Source organism: Megascapheus bottae, chromosome 28, assembly GCF_031878675.1.
Source record: "Megascapheus bottae isolate mThoBot1 chromosome 28, mThoBot2.hap1, whole genome shotgun sequence".
NCBI lineage: Eukaryota > Metazoa > Chordata > Mammalia > Rodentia > Geomyidae > Megascapheus > Megascapheus bottae.
Genome location: NC_143536.1, coordinates 13,116,794 through 13,144,071, shown reverse-complemented (window position 1 = coordinate 13,144,071; position 27,278 = coordinate 13,116,794). Strand labels below are relative to the sequence as shown.

At 46.7% G+C, this 27,278-nt stretch overlaps 1 protein-coding gene and 1 long non-coding RNA gene across 3 annotated transcripts in view; one reads left to right on the top strand and one right to left on the bottom strand.

Moving 5' to 3' along the window:
- Nucleotides 1–13,567, top strand: part of Morc2 (MORC family CW-type zinc finger 2) — a 35,815-nt gene extending 22,248 nt beyond the window's left edge. The window contains exons 10-26 of one of the 2 annotated variants that reach the window (XM_090320475.1): nt 60–139; nt 1,358–1,440; nt 1,670–1,755; nt 2,101–2,241; nt 2,333–2,487; nt 2,615–2,743; nt 3,171–3,276; nt 3,609–3,741; nt 5,256–5,330; nt 5,412–5,792; nt 6,327–6,452; nt 7,249–7,303; nt 7,949–8,090; nt 8,196–8,420; nt 8,506–8,599; nt 11,665–11,853; nt 13,193–13,567. In XM_090320475.1, the coding sequence (XP_090176601.1) occupies nt 60–139; nt 1,358–1,440; nt 1,670–1,755; nt 2,101–2,241; nt 2,333–2,487; nt 2,615–2,743; nt 3,171–3,276; nt 3,609–3,741; nt 5,256–5,330; nt 5,412–5,792; nt 6,327–6,452; nt 7,249–7,303; nt 7,949–8,090; nt 8,196–8,420; nt 8,506–8,599; nt 11,665–11,853; nt 13,193–13,261 (2,269 nt within the window). In that variant the 3' untranslated portion in view covers nt 13,262–13,567. Of the gene's footprint in view, nt 1–59; nt 140–1,357; nt 1,441–1,669; nt 1,756–2,100; nt 2,242–2,332; nt 2,488–2,614; nt 2,744–3,170; nt 3,277–3,608; nt 3,742–5,255; nt 5,331–5,411; nt 5,793–6,326; nt 6,453–7,224; nt 7,304–7,948; nt 8,091–8,195; nt 8,421–8,505; nt 8,600–11,664; nt 12,102–13,192 lie in introns of those variants that run through there. The other variant, XM_090320474.1, reaches the window with a different exon arrangement.
- Nucleotides 13,568–15,816: 2,249 nt separating this feature from the next.
- LOC150045220 (uncharacterized) lies at nt 15,817–26,579 on the bottom strand. The gene is made up of 2 exons (XR_016532977.1): nt 26,460–26,579; nt 15,817–17,515 (listed from the first exon to the last, which is right to left on the bottom strand). It is a non-coding gene; the product is annotated as an uncharacterized LOC150045220 (long non-coding RNA).
- Between the last annotated feature and the right edge of the window lie 699 nt (nt 26,580–27,278).

Below are 27,278 nucleotides of genomic sequence, written 5' to 3'. Positions count from 1 at the left end.
CAGGCTGGCCACCAGCCCCCCTGCTCCTTGGCCCTTAGGTTGCTTTTTCCATTGTTCAGGATGTACAAGTACACATCAAGCCGTTTCAAGACCCGTGCAGAGCAGGAGGTGAAAAAAGCAGAGCACGTAGCTCGGATTGGTAATGCCACTCCCTATGGGGGGAGGGCTTGGGTGAGTGGGGCTTAACATGGGGGACTAGCTAGGGACAAAGCTGTTCTTCACAAGTAGTTCCTCTGCTACTCTTTCTTCATGTCCAACCCCCTCAGAGAAATTTTCTCTCCAGACTCTTCCTTCCATCATTTTCAGGGACCTACCTAAAATAGTGTCAAGAAGAATCCTATACTGCCTCCTGTCCCAAATACTTGTGTAATTGGTTTTCTTGGCTCCAGGGCAGAAATCTCAAGGTGTATCCCCAGGGTCCACAGCTGTTTTTTTAGCTGCTTGATGGAAGTGATTGACTGAAGACTTGTTTGGCCTCTAGTTTATGCAGAGGATTTAACTCAATTGCCACAAGTGTTTTTTTTTTTTGTGAAGTTTGAAAAGCGCACTTAAAGTATAAATAGCATCTACTTCCCTTGAGGTCACCATTAATACTCTATTTTGGTGGTACTTGGGTTTGAACTCAGAGCCTCAAGCTTACTTGGCAGGCACTTTATTATCCCAGCTTATAATGCTAGGTACACAAAAGGATGCATGATGAGGATCATCATGCAAAAGCAGCCTGGGCATGAAAGTCCATGAGAACTCTTTATCTCCAGTTCCCCAGAAAACCGGACGTGGTGCTGTGTTGAGCAGTGGTAGAGTGTTAGCCCTGAACTAAAACGCTTAGGGGGCCCAGTCCCCCCCCAAAAAAAAAATTGTTTGCTTTAGTTATTTTTCAAATAGGGTCTAGTATTTTTATACCTCCAGCCTTCTAAGTAGCAGGGATCATGTGTGCAGGCTACCACAGGTACAGGCTTAATGTCAAGAGGGGAGGGGGCATATCTCCCTAAGTTTTTGCCTGTGCTGGCCTCTAACCTTGGTCCTTTCTATCTCTGCCTTCTCAGTAGGTAGGATTACAGGTGTGAATCCTTGCGTGCCTCTATGAACTTTTTGAATGACAGATTTTCCTTTTTGAAGCATCTCTGGAGCTCAGTTCTGTTGTTTCACACTTCTTATGTAGCAGGGGTGGTTCTGTGAATCCAAGAGGAAGGATGACTTGGAACCTCTGAATTTATTTATATTTATTTATTTATTTTTGTGATGCTGGAGTTTGAACTTAAGACTTTGCAATTAATAGGCAAATACTCTACCACTTGAGCCACACTCCTAGTCCTGAATCTTAGAATTCTTTATGATGGCTTCTTCTGGGTTTCAGCTGAAGAGAAGGCTCGGGAGGCAGAGAGCAAAGCTCGGACTTTAGAAGTACGCCTGGGTGGAGACCTTACGCGGGACTCTAGGGTAAGGTCCAGTCTGTGTTGTTCTCTAGTGTGTCCAGCATTAGGAGCCTGTTTAAACAAAATAGAGTTTACGAATTTGTCTCTTGTGACGGCCATTTCCTGCAAGAGGGAAATCTGCAGGTGTGGCTTTGCGTCCATGTCATGAGATGTTTTCGATGTAATGCCTTAATACAGTGTGTGCTGTGTCCTGGAGCACGCTTCCCTCATAAGGTGCCACTGTGTATTGCCAGGTGATGCTGCGGCAGGTTCAGAACACTGCCATCACCCTGCGTAGAGAAGCTGATGTCAAGAAAAGGATTAAGGAGGCCAAACAACGGTGAGTGCTTGGGCTTTCTTGGGGTCTTTTTCTTTTCTTTTTGGTTGGCGGTCATGGGGCTTGAACTCTGGGCCTGGGTGCTGTCCCTGACCTCTTCAGCTCAAGGCTACTGCCTTACCCTTGAGCCACAGCACCACTTCCTCCTGTGCATTTTTTTTTTTTTTTTTGCCAGTCCTGGGCTTGAGCTCAGGACCTGAGCACTGTCCTTGGTTTTTCTCGGTTCCATCCTCCTGTGCATTTTTTGTTCATTTGTTTGTTTACTATATCTCAAGTTTAACCATCTTTGTCACTATGGTGTTTGGGTCTTTATGACTAGATCCATCTGAATTCTGTTTTCTTTCTTAGAGCACTCAAAGAACCTAAGGAATTAAATTTTGTTTTTGGGGTCAACATTGAACACCGAGACCTCGATGGCATGTTCATCTATAACTGTAGCCGGCTGATCAAGATGTATGAGAAAGTTGGCCCACAGCTGGAAGGGGGCATGTGAGTCAACTACCTCCAGGAAGCTTTCCAACCTGATGTGGATGCAAGGCTTTGCTCAATGAGGTGACAGCTGTTCTCTTTCTCTGTGCAGGGCATGCGGTGGAGTTGTTGGAGTTGTTGATGTACCCTACCTGGTCTTGGAGCCTACACACAACAAGCAGGACTTTGCTGATGCCAAGGAGTACCGGCACCTGCTCCGGGCAATGGGGGAGCACCTAGCACAGTACTGGAAGGACATTGCCATTGGTAATATGGTCAGGCTCCTGGGCTTCTGCTCTTTCTTTTCCTGTAGCTTTAAGATGCTCTTGTGGCATGAATTTCAGAAGAGAGTGTGATTAGCTCTTAGTATGACAGCTGTGTATCTGTCTTCCAGCCCAGCGTGGAATCATCAAGTTCTGGGATGAGTTTGGCTACCTTTCTGCCAACTGGAACCAGCCTCCATCTAGTGAGCTGCGTTTCAAACGCCGGAGAGCTATGGAAATCCCAACCACTATCCAGTGTGGTGAGTTGTGGCTGGAATCTCCTTCTGACTTCTTTGCATGGCGTAGTCCTGGACCACCTCTGTCCATCATTTGCCCTCCTGATTTGACTGACACTTATTGACTTGGCTGCTACTAGGCTATGGTCCTGTAAGTACAGTCTTGTGGTTATGCCAGTGTTCTCCTAGTTGAGGCAGAAAGTGACCAGACCTTCCAGGCCTCTCCCACCACAGCTGGGCCAGGTGCAATGGATTTATTAAGTTTTTATTCTTGTTTTAATCACTGTCCCCAAGAACATTTACTGCTCTATAAGGACAGGGCAGAGTTGGAGCCAGAAGAAAGATCTTGTGTGAAAAGTTTGGGGCATCCTCGCTTGGGCTTGGCTAGGAGGAAGGCTCCAGATATTGCTGGACGTTGCTTTAACATCTGTGGATGTTTTCTGTGTTGCAGATTTGTGTCTGAAGTGGAGGACACTCCCCTTCCAGCTGAGTTCAGTGGAAAAAGATTATCCTGACACCTGGGTTTGTTCCATGAACCCTGATCCTGAGCAGGACCGGTGAGCCCTAATAGACTTTGTGGGTACTCTCCCCCCAACCCCCCCCCCGCCCATTCATGTACAACACAGCCAATTATCATCCCTTTTCCATCCACTCTCGGGATAGGTACCTTGGTGTTTCTGGAGGTCATTGCTCCTATCCTTTCACCTCTGGTTTGCTGTACATAGTAAGCACCCCAGAGGGAGGGAAAACTGTATCTCATAGTACATGCCAGTTCCATGCATTGGAGCTCAGCTGGTTGCTCCTGTCTCTCCTTGAGAGACAGCAGGGTTGGCTGAGGAACAAGAAGACCCTGTTCTGGTATGACCTCCCTAATCCCTTTTCTCTCCAGGTGTGAGGCTTCTGAACAGAAGCAGAAGGTCCCCTTGGGAACATTGAAAAAGGACACAAAGACACAAGAAGAGAAACAAAAGCAGCTGACAGAGAAAATTCGCCAGCAGCAAGAGAAGTTGGAGGCTCTTCAGGTGTGTAGGTCATAAGCATTGGGCAGACAGCCATTCTGGGACTGGAGTTTTTTAGTGGCTCTTTATGTGCTCTCCATTCATGGTGTGTGCTCAGCAAGGTTTTCCAATTGGGCTCTAGATCCAAACATCCTTTCAAGTACGTCTTATTTTTTCAAATAACAGTGTTTTTTTGTTTAATTTTTAATTGTAATTATAAAAGTGATGTACAGAGGGATTATAATTACATGAATCAAGTAACAAGTAGATTTCCTTTTTCAGTGTTCCCTCATTCTCTCCACTCACTCCCAATTCCACTCCTAAGTTGTATAGGTCACTTTTTAACAGTGTCTAGTAAGTTCCAGTACTGCACTATTTACTATTTTTCCTTACTCCCCCACCCTCCTGAGGGTACACACATGAAAGAGTTTTTTTGTTTTTTGGGGTTTTTTTGGCCAGTCGTGGGCTTGAGCTCAGGGCCTGAGCACTGTCCTTGGACTTTCTCAAGGCTAGAGCTCTACCACTTGAGCCTCAGCACCACTTCCAGCTTTTTTTCTATGTATGTGGTACCGAGGAATCGAACCTGGGTCTTTGTGCATGCTAGGCAAGCACTCTACCACTAGGCCAAACTCCCGGCCCGAGAGTATTATTTTTATTGCTTATCTTTGTAGATGTGAAATTCAAAAAGTTGGCAGAACTTCCCAAAGTTAATTTCTGTATACATAAAGGATAGGCAAAGATACACATTTCATTTATTTATTTGGGTCAATCTTGGGTCTTGAACTCAGGGTCTGGGTGCTGTCACTGAGTTTCTTTTGCATAAGGCTAGCACTCTGCTTGAGCTACATCTCTGCTTCCAGCTCTTTTGGTAGTTCAGTGGGAAAAGTTTCACAGACTTTGTTGCCCAGGCTGGCTTCAAACTACAGTCTACACATCTCAGTCTCCTGAGTAGTTAGGCTTATAGGCATGAGCCACCAGCACTGGTTTCTTTTATGTCTTTAAGATTGGGCAATTTCTTTATACGTACACTTGTATTTCGTGTAGAATTCTTAAATTGATTATATCAACATTTGTTGTTTTTTTAATATTTTTTTCTAAATATGATTTATGATTTCCTACAGTTGCACAAAGCATTTTCCTTTCTGGCTTTATGCAGCGCTCCAACTTGAAATACCTTATGTGTGCCCTCCACCTGCTGAAACCCACCTGGGGTTTTTTTTCCTGGCTTTGTCAGAAAAAGTTCTCTTGCATTAGGCCATCCCCCATCTGTGGTTCATTTTAGAGGGAACTGGTCCATTGACACTTTTCCTTGTCTCAGTTAGTGGATCAGTCTCATACTATCCTGTAATTGCTGATAGTCTAGATTTTATTTAGGTTTTTTTTTTTTGTTTTTTTTGACTGTCTGGTAAGAGTAGGATGACTAGGATTATGGCTCTACTTTTATTTGCCTACTTACTGTCTGGGACACATAGTGAAGGTCAAAAAGGCGTTCATCTGAATGTAGCAAGATGTATAACTCCATCCTATCTGGCTTGTAGAAAACCACACCCATCCGCTCACAAGCCGACCTGAAGAAATTACCCTTAGAAGTAACTACCAGACCATCCACGGAGGTAAAACCCAGGACATGGCGGGGCTCTGACTCTATGGTTTCGCTGGTATCAGTGTTCTTGCTACCTATGAACTCTTTTTAGGAACCTGCACGGAGACCTCAGCGCCCTCGGTCACCCCCTTTACCTGCTGTGATCAAAAATGCACCAAGCAGGCCCCCTTCGCTGCCGACTACCAGATCAACCAACCAATCTCGAAAGGCTCCTGTCATCAACAGCTCCCCAAAGTCTCCTGTTCTGACAGCCCGAGCAGAGGCCAGTACTTCCAGGCTGCTCAATTCACCTGATGTTCCACGAAAGCCTTTGAGTGCTCCTGTCAAGGCTGCATCCCGGCCTGCTCCTGTGGCCCAGCCACCACCATCTCCTCTACTGCCCAACTCCAAGAACCCTCGGGAGATCCCTTCCCCCAAAGCGATCAAGAATCCAGGGGTCAAGAAACCAGAGCCACCTGTTAGACTCTCCCCGGTGAGCTGCTTTAACCCCTCTATAGGCCCCTAACCCACTGCAGGTGTTACAGGAATAGAATCTTGCTGAGTCAAAGGCTCTAGTAGAGAAGCCATAGGAAGATCACCAAACCTAGCAGATTTTCTGCTGCCCCAAGGAGGGAGGAAGAGCAAGAAACCTAAAGGGATTTAGTCTGAGACATGGAGTAGGTTGGTTCCCTATTCAGGGAGTTCTTTCTGCGTAAGCTTTGATCTGCCACAAATGGAGTCAGTGGCACTGGCTTGTCATAGTGTAAGAGGAGGTTGGTTGCTTTGGTGGGCTCTAGTAGTTGTCATCATGTATCAGGTGACATCTGGCTAGCCAGGCAGGCAGTCAGGGCACAAACTTGAAGCAAAGTTCCTCAGGAGGTTGCTTTGCTTACCTGTGTCCTGAGCAGGGTCACGCAGAGACAAGGGTACAATCCCCTTTGAGAATAGCTCCCTTTGCCCACACAGAGTCTTCCCGTGCCTTTGTACCCAAACAGTGCCTTACGTTCCCAGTCTTCTTTTACTCTAGGCTAATCGGAAACGGAGTCTTGTGATCTCTGATGAGGAAGATACTGAGGAAGAGGCTGAGAAGAGGAAAGAGAGGTGCAAACGGGGCAAGTTTGCTGTGAAGGAGGAAAAGAAGGATTCAAACGAGGTGAGTGATTGAGGTGAGGTTGTCAAAGCCTCCTTCCCCAGCCTGTGTGCTCATACTTAGTCTGTGCTCCCATTGTGTTGATGACCTGAGCCTTCCACAAACCGAGGACTCTCAAAGACTCATCCAGATGACTGCAAATACATTGTCAGGGAGGATTGATTTAGAGTGAGATTGGCTGTAATTATAGGCCCAGAGTCCCACTGGTACCCTAGGGGGAGGTTGGGATCACTGTTTCCCCATGTCTGTGATATGCCTCATACCTTTATTATTTTTTAGTTTTTTTATTGTTATAATAAAGGTGATGTACAGTGGGTTTTTTTTGGGGGGGGCATCATGGGGCTTGAACTGACCTTGGCACTGTCCCTGAGCTTTTTAGCTTAAGGCTACTGCCCTACCCTTGGGCCTGTGCATTTTCCCTGAGCTCTTCAGCTCAGGGCTATCGCCTTATCCTTGATCCAAACCCCACTTCCCATTTTCTAGAGGTTAGTTGGAGATAAGAGTCTCAGGTCCTTTTGTGCCCTGGATGGCTTTGAACCTTGGTCATCAGATCTCAGCCTCCTGAGTAGCTAGGATTACAGGTGTGAGCCACCACACCAGGCTCAGAGGGGTTACCTTATTTTAAAGATGGCAGAAGAGTAGATACTTAACACCATAATTTTAGAGAGTGAATTTTACTGCAGCACAAGACAACTTCACCGATTAGTGTGGTAATAGAGTCTCTGGTAATAGAAATGTGGTAATGAGGCCGGTAATAGAGAAGTCTTTCTTGCAGGTCACAGGAGATGCCTCCTTGCAGCAATCAGACAGTGCTGAGGAAGAGGACCAAGCTGAACTCAAAAATGCTCAGAAAGGTGAGCTTGGGAAGGTCCCCGCAGCCTGTGGTAGTGGTCAAGTAGATCCTTCACTAGCAGCAGTTTGTTCCCCGAAGGCTTGGAGGTCTTGCTTGGGCTTGGACTTGATGCATCAAGTGATCTCAGTCTAATCCCAAGCCGAATTCCAAAGTTAATATCCCTCGTGTGTTTTGGGATTGTTTTGTTTTTCTGGCTTGTAGTGCTGGAGATTAAACCAGGGCCTTTCATCAATGAACCATCTTAGGTTCCCAACCCTGCTGTATGATGTTTTTTCTTTTGTGTGTGTGTGCGCGTGTGTGTGTGCATATGCCTGTGTAGTATTGAGCCAGAATCTTAAGCCAGGCTTGCTTTGAACTTGCTGTTGTTGAACTTGTGTTGTTGAACTTGTGATCCTTTTGCCCAGCTTTCTGGGTGCTGAGACTATAGATGTATGTTACTATACCTGGCATGTTTTTGTTTTCTAAACAATTCTTTGTTCACTCATCCTCTTGCTTTCCAGCAGCGTTGTAACAGATATGGGATGGCTGGACACTGGGTCCCTGGGGTAGTCTGGCAAGCATCTGGGGTTCCTGTCTTCCCACCCCCCGCCCTGGCTAAGTGGAGACTGTAATCTACTTCTCTGATTTCTCATTTCTGAATTCTCAGATAAAGGACTGCACGTGGAGGTTCGTGTGAACAAGGAATGGTACACTGGCCGTGTAACAGCTGTGGAAGTGGGCAAGAATGTGGTTCGGTGGAAGGTGAAGTTTGACTATGTGCCTACAGACGTAACGCCGAGAGACCGCTGGTAATGCCCTTTTCTGGGAGGCCAGGATGACAAGGCAGCAAGAACAAAGGGAGGAGGCAGCATTAGGAACCCAGGATGTCCTGACACAAGCTCTGTGCCCCATAGGGTGGAGAAAGGCAGTGAAGATGTTCGGCTGATGAAGCCACCGTCTCCTGAGTATCAAAGCCCTGACACACAGCAAGAGGGTGGAGAGGAAGAGGAGGCTGTGTCGGTCCAGCAGCCTGTGGCTGTGGTGGAGCCCTCTACCTCTGACTGTGCCCGCATAGAGCCCGATACCACTGCCCCAAGCACCAGCCATGAGACCATCGACCTGCTAGTCCAGATTCTCCGGTTTGTGTCATTGGCTTTCTTCTCTGGGCTTTCTTCTCCACACCATACCTTTCGAGTTCTCATTCCCACCTTCTTTCTTGCTTAGGAATTGCTTACGATATTTTCTGCCTCCGAGTTTTCCCATCTCCAAGAAGGAGCTGAGTGTTATGAATTCACATGAGCTAATATCTTTTCCTCTGGTGAGTCTGGTCTGTCTTTGGTTTTGCATCCCCTTCCTTGCTTGTGCTTATAATTGCTCCTGAGATCACTAGCTCTCAGCTTTGCACTCTGCCTCAGCTTTAGCTGGCTTCCTTTTGTGTGTGTGTGTGTGTGTGTGTGTGTGTGTGTGTGTGTGTGTGTGTTTTGTCTTGTCTGTGTGTGTGTGTTGTCTTATCTGTCTGTCTGTCTTAGTACTGGGGCTTGAACTCAGGGCCTGTGTGCTTTTCATACAAGGCTGGTGCTTGGCTGTTTGAGCCACAACTCCACTTCCTGGCTTCTCTTCCTTCTGCTCAGAGAAGGAAGGAAGAGACTGTGTTGTGGAGAAAATGCGGTTTTGACTGGAGCAGACTCTGGTGTGCTGAAAGCCATGGTGCCCCTCTCACCATAGGCACTGTTGCACCTTCCTTGAAATCATGGTTTAACTTTTTAGTCAAGTATATTCCTTTATTCCATCACAAGTAACTTTGTCCCAGGTAATAGAAAAGAGACTGAATGGTAGGTAGGCAGACACTGTGGTGTGTGAGGAGCACCAGGGCTCTGATGGCCCAGCCAGTGTTAGGAGTCACCTCCTCCAACCCTTCCTCAGGACCCTTGAGATTCCTTAGAGACCTGCTGAGCACGGTGAGTGGTGGGTGGGCAGTGGCCACCACTATGGCAGCCAGGGAAGGAAGCTTGAAGAAACAAGGTTCAGCGTGTCCTTTGCTGTCTGAGGTGCGGACTCCAATGGCAGAGGCTTGGGTGGGGAGGGGAGGGTGGCAGTAGGGTCAGAGCAGCAGTTGTAAGTTGAGCATTTAGGAGAGGAGACAGTTGGAAGTGGTGCATCGGTTGGTATACACTGTGAGCATGCTAGCCTAACCTCTGGAAGGAATGGAGGGCCAGCAAAGGGTTGAGCTGTATGAACCACCATGTCTATGCCATGTCCAGGGTAAAGGCCTACAGTGTTTTGAAAGGTCAGAGGTCAGAGGGCCGGGAATGGAAGTCAGGATAGTAGGAATGGGCCAGAGGGTAAAAGGACTGTGTATCAGAGGTTGTTGACAGACTGTCACTGAGTGAGAGGTGACAGTAGAAGCAGATTTTTAGGTTTGTGGGGAATTAGAAGTTAAACTGAGAGAAAACAGGGTAAGTGTAAGGAAAATGATGAGCTGAGGCTTGTGCTGCACCATGTTTCTGATGAGTGTAAAGGCCAGCAGCAGCATCCTGATGGGGACATTTAGATGGGAAGATTTTCTAGGGAAAGGAAGAGAGGATTAGAATAGATATTGGATTACTTTATCCAGACCGTGGATCCTCATGTGGCAACTGAATGCTTGATAATAAGTTTACAAGAGAAAAATATAGACTATCTCTTTTCTATTTTCAAAGATGACATAAGATAGGAGTTGAAACTCAGGTTCAGAGAGAGGTGGAGAATGTGTTGATTAAAGAGGGTCAGGCGGAGGACTGTGGAGGTATGTCAGGGACTTGAGTCTGCTCAGTTCATATGTCCGTATCAATCTGTGGATGCTGGTTCTTTTTCCTGTTATGATAGACTAGGAGTTCCACAAAGCCTTCCAGAGGCCTTGCAAATGCATTATTTTTTGTCAGTCATGGGGCTTGAACTCTGTCCCTGAGCTCTTTAGCTTAACACTAGTGCTCTACCACTTAAGCCACAGTGCCACTTCTGGTTCATTAGAGGTAAGAGTCTCATGGACTTTCGTGCCTGGGCTGGCTTTGAACTGTGAACCTCAGATCTCAGCCTCCTGAGTAGCTGGGATTACAGGTGTGAGACGCCAGCCTAAATATTTTTAAAAAGCTGAATGTAGCTTCTGGTGAGGAGCATGGCAATTTTGAATTTCAGCAGTGCAGCTTTCAAGGTGGCAGTGAGGCTCACCTTTGGGTCCCCATCGACTCCTGGAGGGCCACTTAGAAATTAGGCATTAGATATGGGATGGCATTAGATATGGGAGATGCAGTTTATATTGCACTCTTGGTATTCTTGGACCTCATGGAGCATGCGTTGTTGGTACTGAGGTAGAAGGGGAAGGGTTACAGGCTATGGTGCCTCTCAGCTTCTCTAGCCATAAGAGGATTAGGGAAATCCTGAAAACATCTCAAAACCCACAAAGGCATCCAGATCTGCTGATGCTGTTTGTGTTGGCTACAGTGGAGTCTGATTCAACAGCAGCCTGTTATAAACCTACTGATAGGTTTATGCTGCCAGTCTCTCTGAATTTCCCCTTAGAAGATGGCATTTTGAAGACTGGATTTGAAATTCACATGTTCCAGCTTTTATCTCAAGATAGGGAATAGACAAGCCATGTTAACCCTAAGTTGTCTTTCCCAAATGAATTGATATTGTCAAATAGAGGGTACTTGACTGGAGACAGTCTGCAATCATATGCAAGTCATATGCACTGCCATAACTTGCATAAGAGGTGAGACCACATACTGTTAGCATACTGCCAGCTGTTACTGTGAGCTCCTTGTTGAAGCTACCTTCTCTTTCCCTTCCTCAGCACCTTTTGGTCAATACAGCCAGCTTGGCATAGCACTTGACATGGCCTTAGACAGCTGAGGAGTTGACTGCTCTCCGGTTTCATTCCCTATGGAAAGGATTCCGAAAGATTTATTCAATTTCTTTTCCTATTGCATTTCCCTCTTTGATTAACCTTAAAGCAGGGTAAAAATTTACAAGTCAAGACCCGATTGCTACCTACAAGACTAGTGGGCCTTCTGTTACACCACTTTTATATCGTAGTTACAGTACTGTAGAAGACAAAGACAATGTGAGCCCTAAAAATGTCTTTATTAACTGCTCAATATTCCATATTTCTTAATCCCTAGTTATATGCTCAACAAAAAACAAGTACCAATACCAAATAGCTGCTTGTCAAGCCTCAAAACATTGTACACTTCAAGTGGTGGTCCCGTGAGATGGGCACTGTGGTGTCTGCCTTAGATCCTGCACGTCTGCTTGCCTCTGCACTGAAATGGTTTCAGTCTGAGCTGCCCATCTTACAAAGGTCCTGTGAACTCATGCTTGCTTCACCCTGGCTTCCTTCCACAGAAAGAATACTTCAAGCAGTATGAAGCGGGGCTCCAGAATCTGTGCAATTCCTATCAAAGCCGTGCCGACTCTCGGGCCAAGGCCTCTGAGGAGAGTCTGCGCACCTCTGAGAGGAAGCTCCGTGAGACAGAGGAGAAACTGCAGAAGTTGAGGACCAACATTGTGGCTTTGCTGCAAAAGGTGCAGGAGGTGAGCCAGGCAGCCCTTCCATTGCAGCTGGACCACTTGGTCTCTCAGGCAGGAGGCCTGGCACCTCCTACCATCTTCTCACAAGACTCCGTCTACCCATAAGAACCTCTGCTTCCAACCCTGGCTGCACAGCATCCTGACCAGAGGGCTGAGGTGGGCCTTCCCGGCCAGAGCCACTGAACCCGTTTCTGTCCCTTGTTTGGACACTCCCATGTACAGCCTGATTTGAGAACCTTCCAAGCCATAAAGTTCTTGCTTTTCCATATGATGTCCCAGGTGGAACTGCGCAGTCCGGAAGTGGGAAGGGCCCGTAGTACTCTAGGCAGTGAACACGGGTATCTGCTCTGTGCCTATTCTGGGGGTGATGGCGGGGTGATGGCGGGGAAGGGGGAGGGGAGACAGGGCAGATAAAGTCCTAGCTCTCACAGCCACGTAGAGCCGCGTAGTGTAGTGGATGAATCAGTAGTAGTGGTGGTGGTACGATGGAGTAACAAATGGGAGACCAAATGCAGGGTTGGCCGCTTGGCTAGGGTCGTTTGGGTGGCATCATGGCATCACAAGAGTGGGACATGAGTCCACTTTTTAGTATAAGACACTCACGTTGGAAGCATGGCAGTTTAGAAGCTGGGAATCCAGTATCCCATATTGTGAGGGCTAGGAATATTGTGACGGAGAGAAGGAAGACAGCTAGGTATCTATATCTAAGGAAATAAATGGGAGGTTGGTGGTAGAGAGGTAGGGAAAGAGCAGGAAGCCTGGCTATCATGAACAAATGATAAGGATTAGGTGATCAAGACAGGTGATGCCATGTACCGTGACTCATACCTAAAACCCTAGCTACTCAGGAGGCTAAGATCTGAGGTTCCCGGTTCAAAGCCAACAAGAAAGTGTGAGACTTCAATTAACCAGCAAAAAGCTGGAAGTGGAGCTGGGCCTCAAGTGGTAGAACACAGCCTTGAGCCAAAATGTTCAAGGACAATGCCCAGGCCCTAAGTTCAAGCCCCAGGACTGGCCAAAAGACAGGTCAGGTATGGTGGTTCTTGCCTAAAATCCCTGTGGAAAATGAGATAGTGTATGGTGCAAGGTCAGTCCAGGAACATCTTAAGAAGCCAGATGGGGTACAGGCCTCTTATCCCACTAAGTCTGAGGCCATCTCCAAGTAAAAACACAAGACCCTTTCTGAAAAATAAATACAAGGGCTAGAAGTTGGACCCAGATTCAAGCCTAAAAAGATCGACAGCTGGAGTGAAGGGAATGAGGGGGACCCTCCCTGGCCTCGGCCCCAGGAACCACTCACTTTGTGGCCCCAGCTCTAACTCCCCACCATGCTCTGTTCCAGGACATAGACATCAACACAGATGATGAGCTGGATGCGTACATCGAAGACCTCATCACCAAGGGGGACTGAGGCCGGGAGCCAGAAATCCGCCCCCACCCCCGCCCTTCAGTGCAGCAGCTTCCGGGGAGGGAGGGTACCTTCACGAGCTGCTGGACTCATACTTGTTTTGACTCATAGGACATGTGTGCTTTTGGAGGAAAAGACTTTGAATCTTCCTCCCTAAGTTTATAAATATTTATTTTTTTGAAAAGAGACGATGCTGCGCCTGCTGTGAGACCATACATGTTGTGCGTGTAACTCAGGCACAGGATGGAAAAACTTCCCACTTTTGCCACACTGGGTGACTGAGCCTGAGCCACTTAAGCTCTTGGCTCCTCACAGAGTCACCCTGAGCCACTTAAGCTCTTGGCTCCTCACAGTGGTGGTGAGGCCAAGTGCCAGGGCAAAGCTGGAGAAGCACCGGGGATGGCAGTGGCTTCTCTCCTAGGGGGACAAAATGGCATCTGGGGCATGCAGGGGGGTGGGGTTCCAGGGGGCCCCCTTCCTGAGGTGGTCAGAGCAAGCTCAGCGTCCTAGGGACTCTCCTCATAGTGCCTCTCTGTGTTATGTCAGAGGTGTTCGGGTCTGCTGCTAACCCAGGTGGCTGTGGCATTGTCCAGCTTGGGGAAGAAAGCACCTTGCTGTTCAGCCTTCCCACGCACCCCAAGTTGTCTCTGGGGGTGTGGGGATTGATTCCTCAGCCGTGGACTGCCAGGTTTCCTATCTTAGTAGCTTATATTAAGGTTGGGGAGTAGATGCTGGGTCAGCACTCCAGGTGTTGAGTCCACAGGACTGATTGCTCAGGGAAGGTGCAGGAGTGAAGGAGCCCTCCTCCCAAGGAGAAGGCCTCTGTCCATGGCTGCTCAGTGGTACTGGTTCCTGCTGCTTCTCTACTAACTCTGTGCCCCATGGAACACGAAAAAATGGGGCCCAGGGAAACTCTCGCTTCAGGGACTTGAGAGGCATCTCTGCAGCAAGCACACTTGGCCTTCCCTCCCTGCCCAGTCACAGCCCAGAAGCTGTGTCCTTCAAGACAACTTCTCAGGGTCCAAAAGAGCTGCTGAAGTTTTCCCTAATGAACATTGGAAGAACTCTGGTTTCATTCCCCTCAACAACTTTTTTTTTTTTCTTACTCCTTATCCTGGGCCTCAAGGCATTAAGAACTGTGACCTTGTACCACTCACCTGTGATGATTCATACTCTTGGATGTTTCCACAATTCACCTACCCCAAGTCAGCCGTGGCAGCTGCTGCCCAGCCACATCTCCAGAAGACAGGAAAGCTGGACAAGGGACCCCGGCCACAATGGAATCCCATTTCCTTTCCCACTTGTGACAGGTAGGTCCCAGGCTTCCTTGGACCATGCCCCAGGAGGAAGCTGCTTGGGGCAGCGCCACTCAGCAGTGATCCTCTTCCTCTGGAACATTGGAAGCACCTGGGGTTTCTTGAGCTGGCAAATCCCACTTATCCAGCTGTCAGTTGACCCTTAGGCAGTGAGTTTGTGGTCTACTTTTGTCCCCAAACCTGTTTTCATCTGAAAGGAAATTGATCCTGCATTTTACTTTGAGGGTTGAAATAAAAATACTCACATTTTTTACTTACATGTCATCAAAATGCAATACTATAAACTCTTCACGAGGCTCCCAAACTGCATTCTGTGAAATCCAGTACCTTTTTCATTTTCTTGTGCCCTGTGACTTAAACTCTTGAGTTGCCTCCTAAACCACCCACAGAAAGAGACTGAACTTGCCAAATGTTTTAGCTTCGCTCTGAAGATGTGTAACCCATCCTCTGCAGTTGGTTTACCAGGCAGAGCTCCTGGTGCTCTGGGTAGGAAGATAAAATGCAGTGCATGTGTGTCCCTATGGGCCAGTCAGCATGGAGCAGTCTGATGTGAAAGGAGGCAGAGGTGAGCTGGGCCCACCTGTAAGGAAGGATCCTCAGACCTGGCTTGTGTAGCACATACAGGAAAAATCCAAACACTACAGGCAGGGCTGTAGAAAGCAAGTCCATGGAGAATGTATCCACCCTGAGTGCACATGTGTGCGCACACACATACCCTTGTTCTGTTTCCACCTGTTTTACCAAGTATATCCTAAAGCCTGTTTCAAAGTGATCTACGTGGGCCATCTTTATTCTGAGCCACCACAGGGAATTTGTCTTTGATATAGTGTCATTTAACAGTTCTCTGAATGGTGTTCTGATTGTGTTTTAACTTAGATCTGTATAGAGGGTAGATCCCAAAAAGGGAGGCTGCTGTCAATGGTGCTTTAACAATCCCAAGACACATTCTGGAACTGCCTTCTAGCTTCTGCAAACGGCATGCCTTCCTCACTTTCCAGCATTGTCACTACATCTCCTTCAACTATTTACTAACCTGAAAATGAGTTTCAGAGTCAGCTGGAATTAATGAGATTGACTTCACTAGCCAGTTGTTACTTCATTTTTGGTACAGGGCTGTATGCGTTTCTGAGTCATGGGTTAGGGTGCCTTTTGTAAATCAGATGGTAAAGCAAGGGAAAAATGCCATATCTCTTAGCCCCTAATTATCCTTGGAGTGAGTGCTGCCTTTTGCCAGTTCAGTGGACAAGGGCATGACATTTTTTATTTACTAAAGGAAGGCAAGCGTTCATAACAGGCAGAGTAAACATTCCTGGTTCCCTCTTTGAGCAATACTGCCCATTGGTTTAGAGGCTCTCCTCTCTTGTTGGGTCCGATTTCCTTTCTGAATCTGGGTTAAAGCAGTGTTAGCCAGGAGGGCACAGCTCTAAGGACCAATAAAGCAAGCCTGATAGAGCTCCCGATTTTTGCCATTTTGCTACTTACACACAACTCAGGGCTGACCTGAGCAATCGGCATCTCCAGGGGCTACTTGTTCCTGAGGGAATGTCCTCCTGCAACTGAGCCAGAAAGTTTCCAAGGGGTCTGGAACTTTCTGAGAATTCCACTGCAGTGTTCTTTCCATTGTTGGAGATGGAATTTGGGGACTCCTAGTGAAACGGCCATAGAGTCCTCGGTTCTCAGAGTAGCTGCACGGGAGCACCCAGGAAACAGAACTCCAGGAGAACATGCTGCCTTCGTGTTGCCAGTTTGTTTTGTGCCAGGCCTGGGTGTTATTTCCCCACCCCCATTTTTTTCTCCTCAAAGCTAGTTAAGGGTTTCATGGACTTTCCTGACCCGGTTGGCTTCAAATAGTGGTCCTCAGATCTCAGCCTCTGGAGTGGTCCTACAGGCATGAACTACTGGTGCCTGGCTAGTCTTGGCGTTTTTTATTCAGTAAATTGCCATGTGCCAGGCCCAATTTGTGCCACTTGATGGGTCTAGCAACAACAACAAAAAACAACCTTTTTCCACGATGCAGAGCCTCGCACAGGCCACTCTGTTCCTTCTCTTTAAATAAAGGATTAGACAAGGATTCCTGCTTTCCAGCCAAAGAGCCAGTTTAGTCCTTAGAGAAGCTGAGTCTTGGAGCTGCGCACGACGTTGGCATGGGCCCTGGAGCCTCTTGTTGCCGTGACCTCCATTCTGTGCGCCACTCCCAGCTTCCCCCTAGACCTTCAGGTGCTTTTCTCCGGGGTGGACGGCCTGGGGCTCTGCGGCCTCCAGAGGGGAGTTGGCCGAGCTTCCACTCCACCTCCACCGGGACGCTGCAGGTGCCAGGTCCTTCCCGGGGCGCTGGCATCTAGGCAGCTGCCACCAAGGCCTGAGACTTGGTGGCGGTGGCGATGGTCCTTACCTGGTGCGGGAGCAGGGATCCCTCATGTGCGAGGCGATGCTTGCCAGTCCTCGGAAGCCCCTCACCCTACCCAGGGCAGCTTTCCTGCCCAGCTCCAACGCTGTGGCTTGCCGTGCCAGCTGAGCCAGGCTTACTGCCTCGGCGAGGGGGGCGGATCCGATCCCCGGGGAGTCCAGTCTCCTGAGCTGAACCTTCACCTACCCGGGCATCACAGGCGCCTCTGACCCGGCCCAGGCCCTGAGCACCGAGACTGAGCCCGTCTGCCACTCCCGAGGCCTGGGGGCAGCAGGGCGGCTACCCAACGGCTCTGCCCGGCGCCCGGGGCGCGGCTGCTGCTCCAGGCACGCGGTGCGGCCCAACGGAACCCGCGCGGCGCCACTGAGCCCTGCGTGCGCCCGCCGGGAGGTAATGGCCGCATCTAGGGGCGCGCCCGCGTGGCGACCCTTCCCTTATGTAGCCAAGTGAGGGACCATATGCTCGTATGCTCCGAGTGCAGATGAAACTCCCCTCGTCGTTGCATTTGAAAAGGTGTCCTTCTGGCCCAGAGACCTGGAGAGAGAGCCACATGAGATTCCATAATCAAGCAAACATACTAGGCTGGAGGCATGGCTCAAGTGGTAGAGATCCATCCGTGAGAGCACAAGACTTTTAAGTTAAAGAACCAGTACCAGCATCCAACACAGAAAAGGCTTTTTCAAATATTAGAATTTATTCTCGTAAAAATGCTTCTATTGGGATTTAAATTCTGATTGCATAAAATTAGTATTTTTTTCAAGGATTGACTTTTTTTTTCTTTTTTGCCAATCCTGGGGTTTGAACTCAGGGCCTGGGCACTGTCCTTGGACACTTTTTGCTCAAGGCTAGTGCTCTGCCACTTGAGCCACAGTGCCACTTCTGGCTTTTTCTGTGTGTATGGTTCCTGGAAATTGAACCTAGGGCTTTGTGCATGCTAGGTGAACCCTCTGCCACTAGGCCATGCTCCCAGCCCAAGGATTGCCTTTTTTTATATTAAAACTCCCCCAGAAAATATGAAATGCTTTTTCATTTAAGACTTTTTATATTCTCCAGTAATATTTTATGATTTCTTCATAAAGTTTACATAATTTTCTGACCCAATACTTGTGATTTTTTTTTTTTTGTCAGTCCTGGGCTTGGGCTCAGGGCCTGAGCACTGTCCTTGGACTTTCTCAATGCTAGAGCTCTACCACTTGAGCCTCAGCACCACTTCTGGCTTTTTTTTTTCTATGTATGTAGTACTGAGGAATCGAACCCAGGTCTTCATGCAAGCTAGGCAAGCACTCTACCACTAGGCCAAACTCCAGGCCCCATGTGATGGAATACTTTTCCGTCACTATTTTTTTTTTTTTGCCAGTCCTGGGCTTGAACTCAGGGCTTGGGCACTGTCCCTATGCTCTTCAGCTCAAGGCTAGCCACGGCTCCACTTCCAGTTGTCTGGTGGTTAATTGGAGATGAATCTCACAGATCTTTTAGTGCCCAGGCTGGCTTTGAACCACGATCCTCAGCTCTTAGCCCCCTGAGTAGCTAGGTGTGTAAGCCACAGTGCCCAGCACCTGTCACTACTCTTAAAAGCTTAATTACAAATTTGTCCTTGAGAGAATATCTGAAAGAATGTGAATACTTATCTAGGTATTGTTCCTAACCTACATGTGAGAGTTGAGCAGGATGTTGGTCTGGTTTGAGTAAAATGGATTTGAAGTGTCACAAGTTTTGTTTCTTGTGTTTTCTGGTATCATAGCTACATGTCCTTCCTGAGTTGGGCACTAGGGGGCAGCAAGCACACAATAAAATGAGAATGTATGTCCCTTGGAGACTGGTTAAATTTTCTCCTGTCTTTTCACTATTTAAACAAGTAAACAGACATATAGCTTATCAAGTAGGAAGCTGAGGCAGGCAGATCAGGAGTTTGAAGCTGCAGGAGTTGAGTTAGCCAAGCTCTGTCATAACAACAAAAATCCCACCTCAAATTATGTAGAGCTTTTCCTTTCAGCTGCTGCTTTTATTGCTATTTTTATTAGACGCTAAGCAGTGGCAATGTTTTCCATATTAGGTACTTTAGAGTAGGGTTATCTCCTGGGTACCGTACTATTCCTCTCTTCTCAGAAGTAACCATCATCCTGAATCTTTTCTGTGCTTTGTTACACTTTAAAGACTTGAATTTGGTCGTAGCCATTTGGCTTTGCCTGTTTTCCAATTTAGACAGGCAGAGGAGAAGGTTTTTTTCCCCCCTGTGTTGCCATTTGTTTTAGCTTTGCAACATTGTGTTTCAGCTGTAGTTGTTAATAGTATTTTACAGTTATGAAAACAAGTGAATTTTACTTAAAAACCTGTGCTTGCTTTTTCCTTTTTTTCTTCGGTATTGGAGTTTGAACTCAGGACTTCATGCTTGCTAAGCGGGCACTCTTCCTGCTGAGCCATGCCTCCAGCCATTTTTGTGTGTGTATGTGTTTTTGGCTAGTCCTGGGGCTTGAACTCGGGGCCTGTGCACTGTCCTTGAGTTTTTCTCAAGGACCACTTGAGCCACAGCACCACTTCTGACATTTTTCTGTGTATGTGGTACCAAGGAATCAATCCCAGGGCTTTATGCATGCGAGGCATATACTCCACCACTAGGCCAAGTGCCCAGCCCCTGTGTTACTTATTTTTTAGCTAGTCTTGCTTCCTGCCAGGTGTTATGCTTAGGCCTCCATCCACTTATATTAAACTTCCTAGTTAGGACAACAGCTGCTCATCATTGTATCCAGCTTTCCATTGAAAAAGGGGGGAAATCTCACAACTTTTCTGCCCAGGCTGGCCTCAGACCTAATTTCCCCAATCTCTGCCTCTCAACATTGTAAGTAGCGAAGCTTGCGGTGTGAGCCACTTTTGCTGTGTGCGTAGCTATCTTGCTACTACAATTTAGCTGCGAACAATCTTGTTTGTCTCTTGTTGCATGCATGTAGGACTTTGAAGCAGAATTACCAAGTCATAGCTCTTGCCCATTGTCACTTTACTGACTTTACTTTCCAAACTAGCAGTTGCTGGCCTTTTGTAACCATCTTCTTCCTACTTTTTGCCAACACTTATTGTTAAGTTTGAAATCTTTCGCCATTCTGAGTAGTGGCATCTCGTTGTGGGTTCAATTTGCATTGCCTTAGTTTTTATGATGGTTAAGCACTTTTCAGATGTTTAGGACTTGAACTCTGGGCTCTACCACTTGAGCCACATCCCCAGATTCTCCTCCCCCTTTTTTCTTCCCTCCTTCCTTCTCTCCTCCTGTCCTCTCCTCCTTCCTTCTCCTCCTCCCTTTCCTGTTTCTGATTGCCTCAATGCCCCCTTATTGAAAAGTCCTGTTATTTTCTATTGCTCCTTTAGTGCTGCTACTAATATCTCAAATGTTTGTATATGTATGAATCTGTACTGGACTTTGGGTTATATGTATGCATTCTGTCCAAACCAACATTGATTTATAGTTTTACAATAAAGTTTTATATCTAATAGAGCCAGTCCTCCTTTTGTTTTTTTAAATTTCAAGACTCTCTTGACTGTGCTTAGTTTTGAATTTCCTTATAAGGCTTAAATCATCAACTCCATGTGAAAATGTATAGGGCTTTCACTGGAATTAATGACATCTATTTTCAGTTTGAGAAGAATTGATATATTTATAAATCTTTCAACCACTTTAACTCTCCATTGATTTAGATCTTTCTTTCATCAGTATCAAAAATACATATATAGTTTTCCTTTTAGAGGTCTTGTTAGCTATACCCTAAGTAAATCTACATTTGTAATGTAATTGTATATAATACAATCTTAACTATCTGACTTGCTTTTTTAAAATGCAAGTTATTTTTTTTATAATTAACCCTTATCCTTATAGTATATAAATGGTTGTACCGGCGGTGGTTTCACGCATTGCTTAAGACCTTGGGGTATTCTCTATGGGTAAAGGGGGGCTACTGTCTTTTTTGTTTCATTTGTTTCTGGTCTTTTTAGTTTATCCTATTGTTTCTTATTCAAATTACATGTTTACCTCATGTTTTCCTTATATAATAATGTTTTTTATTTTTGCCCTCCCTGGGCCCTGTCCCTGAGCTGTTTTACTCTAGGCTAGCACTGTACCACTTGAGTCATGGCTGTTTGGCTTTTTGTTGGTCAACTGTAAAGAGGTATCTCATGAACTTTACTGCCCAAGCTGGCTTTCAACTGTGGTACTTAGATCTCAGTCTCCTGAGTAGCTAGGATTACAGGCGTGAGCCACCGTGTACCTGACCTGCTTTTGACTTTTTTTTTTTTTTTCCAGTCCTAAGGGTTGAACTCTGGGCCTGGGCAATGTCCCTGAGCAGTTCAGCTCAAGGCTACCACAGCCCCACTTCTTGTTTTCTAGTGGTTAATTGGAGAAAAAGAGTCATAGTCTTTAGTGTCCAGGCTGGCTTTGAACCATGATCCTCAGGATCTCAGCCTCTTGAGTAGCTAGGATGACAGGCGTGAGCCACTGTGCCTGGCTTGCTTTGACCATTTTTAAGGTAGGGTTTTATATTTTGCCTGGTCTGAATCTCCTTTATACTTCCTGCTACAGTTGATATGACAGTCAGGTGCTACCACACACCGCTTTCTCTTGAGATACGGAATCTTGTAAGCTCTTTATACTGGGGGCCTTGAAACCACAATCCTCCCAATCTCAGCCTCCACGTAATCAGATTACATAACAGAGCCTTTTATACTATCAATTTTCCTCTGAATACAGCTTTACCTGTATCTTGTATGTTTTGATATGTAGTGTTAATTTTCTGTTGCTTCTTCCTTGACTTATGACTTCAACATATACTTGTTGATATTTTCATGTTTTTCCCCAGTTGTCTTACTGGTTGATGTGGAATTGACCTCAGTGCTATTTAATAAGGGGTTGGGGGCTGGGAGTGTGGCCTAGTGGTAGAGTACTTGCCTAACATGCATGAAGACCAGGGTTCGATTCCTCAGCAGCACATACATAAAAAAAGCTAGAAGTGGTGCTGTGGCTCAAGTGATACAGCTCTAGCCTTCAGAAAGCCCAAAGACAGTGCTGAAGCCCTGAGTGCAAGCCCCAGGGCTGGCCAAAAAAAAAAAGAGAATGAATAAGGGGCTGTATCACAGTTTATCCGCTGATGTTTTATGGCTGGCGTAGATGTGGGATTGATCCTCATACACTTTCCATGTGCAGTTACATATAGTGCCTTATATGTTGTATCTAGGAGCTTAACAAGTGACTTTAAAAACATCTAGTAATTGAAATCTAGAAGATGGTAAATTTTTTTTGTGTGTCATAGGGCTTGAACTCGGCCTGAGTGCTGCCCCTGAGCTCTTCTGCTCAAGGCCTTGAGCCAAGCCCCACTTCCCGTTTTCTAGAAGTTAATTGGAGATGAGTCTCAAGTCCTTCTATGCCCAGGTTGGCTTTGAATCTTGATCCTCAAATCTCAGTCTCCTGAGTAGCTAGGATTATAAGGCCTGAGCCATTGCACTTGGCCAAGAGGGTGATTTTTTTTGCCCTAAAGTCTATGATGTTTGTGTACTTATGTTTCATGTTTTAGGCATATTCCTGTAACATCTTGTAATCTCCCTTCCTGCCTGCCTGCCTGCTTTCCTCTTCCTGTATCCAAATTCAAGGCCTTATACTTGCCAAGCAAGCACTGTACCACTTGAGCCATGTCGCTAGCCCTTTGTCTTTATCCCAGATTTTTTTTCTCACCAGCAGCCATTTAAGTTACTGAAATTTTATGTACATATTGATATTATTTTTGCTGGTACTGGGACTTGAACTTGGTTTTTTCATTCAATGTTAGTGCTCCACTACTTGAGTCACATCTCCACTTTTGGCTTTGGCTGGTGAGTTGGAGTTAAAGAATCTCATGAGGGCCAAGGAGTGTATCTTAGTGGTAGAGTGCTTGCTTAGCATGCATAAAGCTTTGGATTAGATTCTTCAGTACCACATACACAGAAGAAGCCATAAGTGGTGCGGTGGCTCAAGTGAAAGCTCAAGGACAGTACCTATACCCTGAGTTCAAGCCTCAGGACTGGCAAAAAGAAAAAAAAAATCTCATGGACTTTTCTACCCAGGCTGGTTTTGAATCTCAATGCTCAGATCTTGGCCTCTTGAGTAACTAGGATTACAGGCATGAGCCACCTATTCAAAGGTCTTGTTTTGTGTTAGTACTGGGGCTTGTATTTGCTGTGTAGAAAATCAAACCCAGGGCCTTGCACATACTAGGCAAGAAATCTATTACTGAGCTCTTGGTTTGTTTGTTGGAAACAGGTGTGCATGCATGCCTGTGCGTGCACATACCCACACCCGCATGTCAAACCTTGGGCTTGAACTCAAGGCCTAGGTGCTGTCCCTGAACTTTGCTCAAGGTTAGTGCTCTCTCACTTTTGGCTTTTTGAGTCTTTTGGGCAGAGGGGTAGAGGGTCTCATGGACTTTTCCCTAGCTGGATTTGAACTGCAATCCTCAGATGTCAGCCTGTTGAATAAGATAACAGGAGTGAGCCAATGCACACAGGGACTGCTGTGTAGGTCAGGCTGACCTGTATCTTCCTGCTCCTGTCTCCCACATCCTGGGATTTCAGAGATGTGCCCCTGCCTTCACTTTACCTTATGTTCAATAGATTTTATCTGTTTAGGAAATTATCTAGAACCCCCACTTCTAATAATTATGTGTCTTATACAATGGTTCGGTAAAGTCTATGTCCACAATGTTTTAATAAGTTTTTGCTAATATCTTGGGTTTGGTTCTTAAAAGATACTTGGGCCAGGCATGGTGGCTCACACCTATAATCCTAGCTACTCAGTAAGCTGAGATCTGAGGAGCTCAGCTCAAAACCAGCCAGGGAACAAAAGTCTGTGAGACTCTCCAATTAACCATTAGAAAACTGGAATTGAACTTGGTGCTGTGATTCAAAGAGGAGGGTGGTAGCCTTGAGCTGAAGAGCTCAGGGACAGCACCCAGACCCAGAGTTCAAGGGAGGAAGTGGCACTGTGTGTGTGGCTCAGTGTGATAGAGCGGTAGCCTTAAGCTGAAGGGCTGAGGAACAGTGCCCAGGCCCCAGAATTCAAGCCCCATGACCAAACAACAATAACAAAAGTTTTTTAAAAAGATCTTTGGGGAATACTAATGTTTTTTCCACTTTGGAAATAGCATTTCTTTTTGGTTTTCTTTTGGAGATTAATCCTTACTCGAATTGGTATTCAGAAAATTATGGGATTTGTTTTTCTTTCCTACCACTTGCACTATGCCCCCAAACTTTCTGGCCTTATTAATTTTTCATATGAAGTCTTGTTCTTTATTTTCCTGTGGGCTTGGACTGCGATCCTCCTACTTAGATCTACTGCATGCCTGGAGTTGCAGGTGTGATCTACTATGCCTGATTTTGAAATGGGATCTTGTTTACCCAGGACAGTTTTGAACCCAGATCTTCCTGATCTTAGCCTTCCAAGTAGTGAGGCATAAACCACCACAACCTGGCTACAAAGGAGAATATTTTCTAGGGACTAGTCCAGCATACTGCCAGGGAGGAAAGTTCTCTTTCAACTGGCTGACAGAAGGAATGACTTACAATGCAGTGTTTCCCCAAAGCAACCATTTGTGCATGCATGTCTCTAGTAAATGCCATTTGGCAATAGGCTTATCAGTAGATGAGTGGCTGGGCTATATTTCATATGGCATTAGAATTACGAGTTGTGTTGTTTTGTTTTGCAGTGCTGGGGATAAAACTCATTTGCAAAAGCTAAGAAAGTACTCTATGCTGGGCTGTGGTGGCTCACCTCTGTAATCCGAGCTACTCAGGAGACCGAGATCTAAGGATTGCAATTCAAAGCCAACCTGGGCAGGAAAGCCCATGAGATTCGTATCTCCAATTAGTTACCCCAAAATCTGGTCCCAGAGCTGTGGCTCAAGTGATAGAGCACTAACCTTGAGCAAAGGTCAGAGACAGTGCCCAGGCTCTGAGTTCAAGCCCCAGGACTGGCAACAAAAATAAAAGCACACTATTACTAAGCCACGCCTTCATTTCAGAATTTTTTACTGCTTTTGTTTGAAATTACATATGTTAGCCAGCTTTAGAAATATTGCCAGGTGTGTGCTATATACCCAGCCACACTGTGAGATGGGAGTCTTTGTGAACTTTTATGCCTAGGCTGGCCTGTAACCATTATTTCCCTGCCCTCTGCCTCCCAAACAGCCACGATTACAGGCTTGAGCCATCTCACCTAACCTGTCAAAGGTTTGAAATAGACTGGTAGAACGTGGATAAGGGACCAGCTTAGATGCTGTTTTCTGGGTTACACAATCCTTGAAATTGGTGTCCTCTCCTTTCCTCTGGCACTGGGGATGTGCAATATCTGCTCTTTCCTTTACAGATGTTTTATTTTTTTCAGACTTCTGCCCTAGTCTGTCAGGAAAAACAATTTGCATTTTACAAATCTGGCTCTCTTCGAACTTGGTACAACAGCCATACTGCCTGCTGCCTAAGGTGCTGCTTTCCTGGGTCTGTGGCTTCTTGGGAATGGGGGACGGGGGGAGGTATCTATTTTGTGTGTGTGTGTGTGCAATTACTCTTCCTCTCACAGACATCTCACAGTCAGCTTTATTTTAGGCAGTACTGGGGATTGAACTCAGTGCCTCAAGCTAGCAAGACAGAAGCTCTATCACTTGAACTATACTTCAACTAGGGTCTCCCTTCATGCCCAGCTGTCCTGGGCTGCAGTCCTCTTATTTTGTAAATCTGGTGTCACTGAGATGACAGATACATTCTACCACACCCAGCCATTGTAAGGATGGAATCATAAGAACTTTTATGTCCAGACTGGCTTTGAACCATGATTCACAACTATAATTATAGGCTTGAGCCAGCATTCACAGCTAGCTTAATTTTTGAACTGTAAAACTTTGATAAGGAACAGTGTTAAAATTTGTAGACTTGGAATCAACAATAATGGCCCATCTGTGAGGATGGCATTTTGCCTCTGAACTAAAGGCATTTTTTGAATCATATCCATAAAGGCTTTTTACATACTGTGTTGTGGGGTCTCGTAGAGTGCTTGCCTAGCATGCATGAAGACCCAGGTTCGATTCCTTGGTACCACATACATAGAAAAAAGCTGCAAGTGGTGCTGAGGTTCAAGTGATAGAGCTCTAGCCTTGAGAGAAGTCCAAAGACAGTGCTCAGGCCCAGGACTGCCAACAACAACAACAAAACAACAAAAAAACCTTTCTACAGTGGCTGGTATACAAGGAACCATGTGTGTGGTTGGTCCAGTATCCCAGAAATTGCTCTGCTGAATCTTTTTGTTCAGTGTTCTCCCTGGTCCAACCCTGGCTCCTTGGTCATCTCAGGACTTCCCTGAGGCAGCCTGTTCCCTTCCCTGACCAGCCTTCCCCTTTCTACTGGGCCAGCTCCCGGGGCCACCTCCTCCCTGCCATCCCAAGACAGCAGCTGCCACGCCAGCCCCTTTGTCCCTACTCACCATAGATAAGGAATGGAGACTGGAAGCAGCTCTGCAGGGCTAGTGTGGATGGCTGGCACTGGGCATCCAGGCAGGTAGGGAGAATCTAGGCTCTGACATCCAGCCTCACCCCTTCCCCTTGACTGCTGGGCCTCAGCTCAGCAGATTGTGACCCAAGTTGCCTAGCGACAGACACAACAGAAGCAGCCAGGCCACTGTTGTCAAGCAACTGAGCAAGGTAGAGTCCCAGGAACTGGCTTGCCCTCTTGGAGGGCTGGGGGTGACTTGGCCTTTCCGGGGTTAGCTTAGGAGCTGGGAGAGTTGGTGGCCACGGCAGGAGGGCAGGGATCGGGTCAGGCTGTGGCCTTTCGAAGACCTCATCCCAGCAGACCTCTTCCCCACCCCCTGCTGTTTGGGGACTGAGCAGAATAGAGCTGTCTGGTAGGCTGTCCCTTGTCATTTGAACACCTCAGCAGCCCCTCCCCACTTCTTTCCACCATAGGCGGTGCAAAACGCCAAAGCCAAGGGGATTTTTTTTTTTTTTTTATTAGTCAGAAGGTGCTCACTCACACACGCAGTGCTGGGGAAAGAGGCACACTCCGCAGCTCTGAGGGCCGGCAGATGGACGCCCCGTGCCCCCTCTAGAGTGGCATCATAAGGCATTTCATACATTGGTGTTTTCACTTTTGTGGTTTTTGTTTAATAAAAAATGAAACCCCAGTCCTGGAGTAGAAAGAAAAGCTCAGGATGAACTTTCAGGACCAAACTGAGAGTTGGGGGAGGGGGGCTTTGGGGGATGGGAGGTGGCCAGTGGTCCAGTCACTGGAAGGAGCAGGAGGG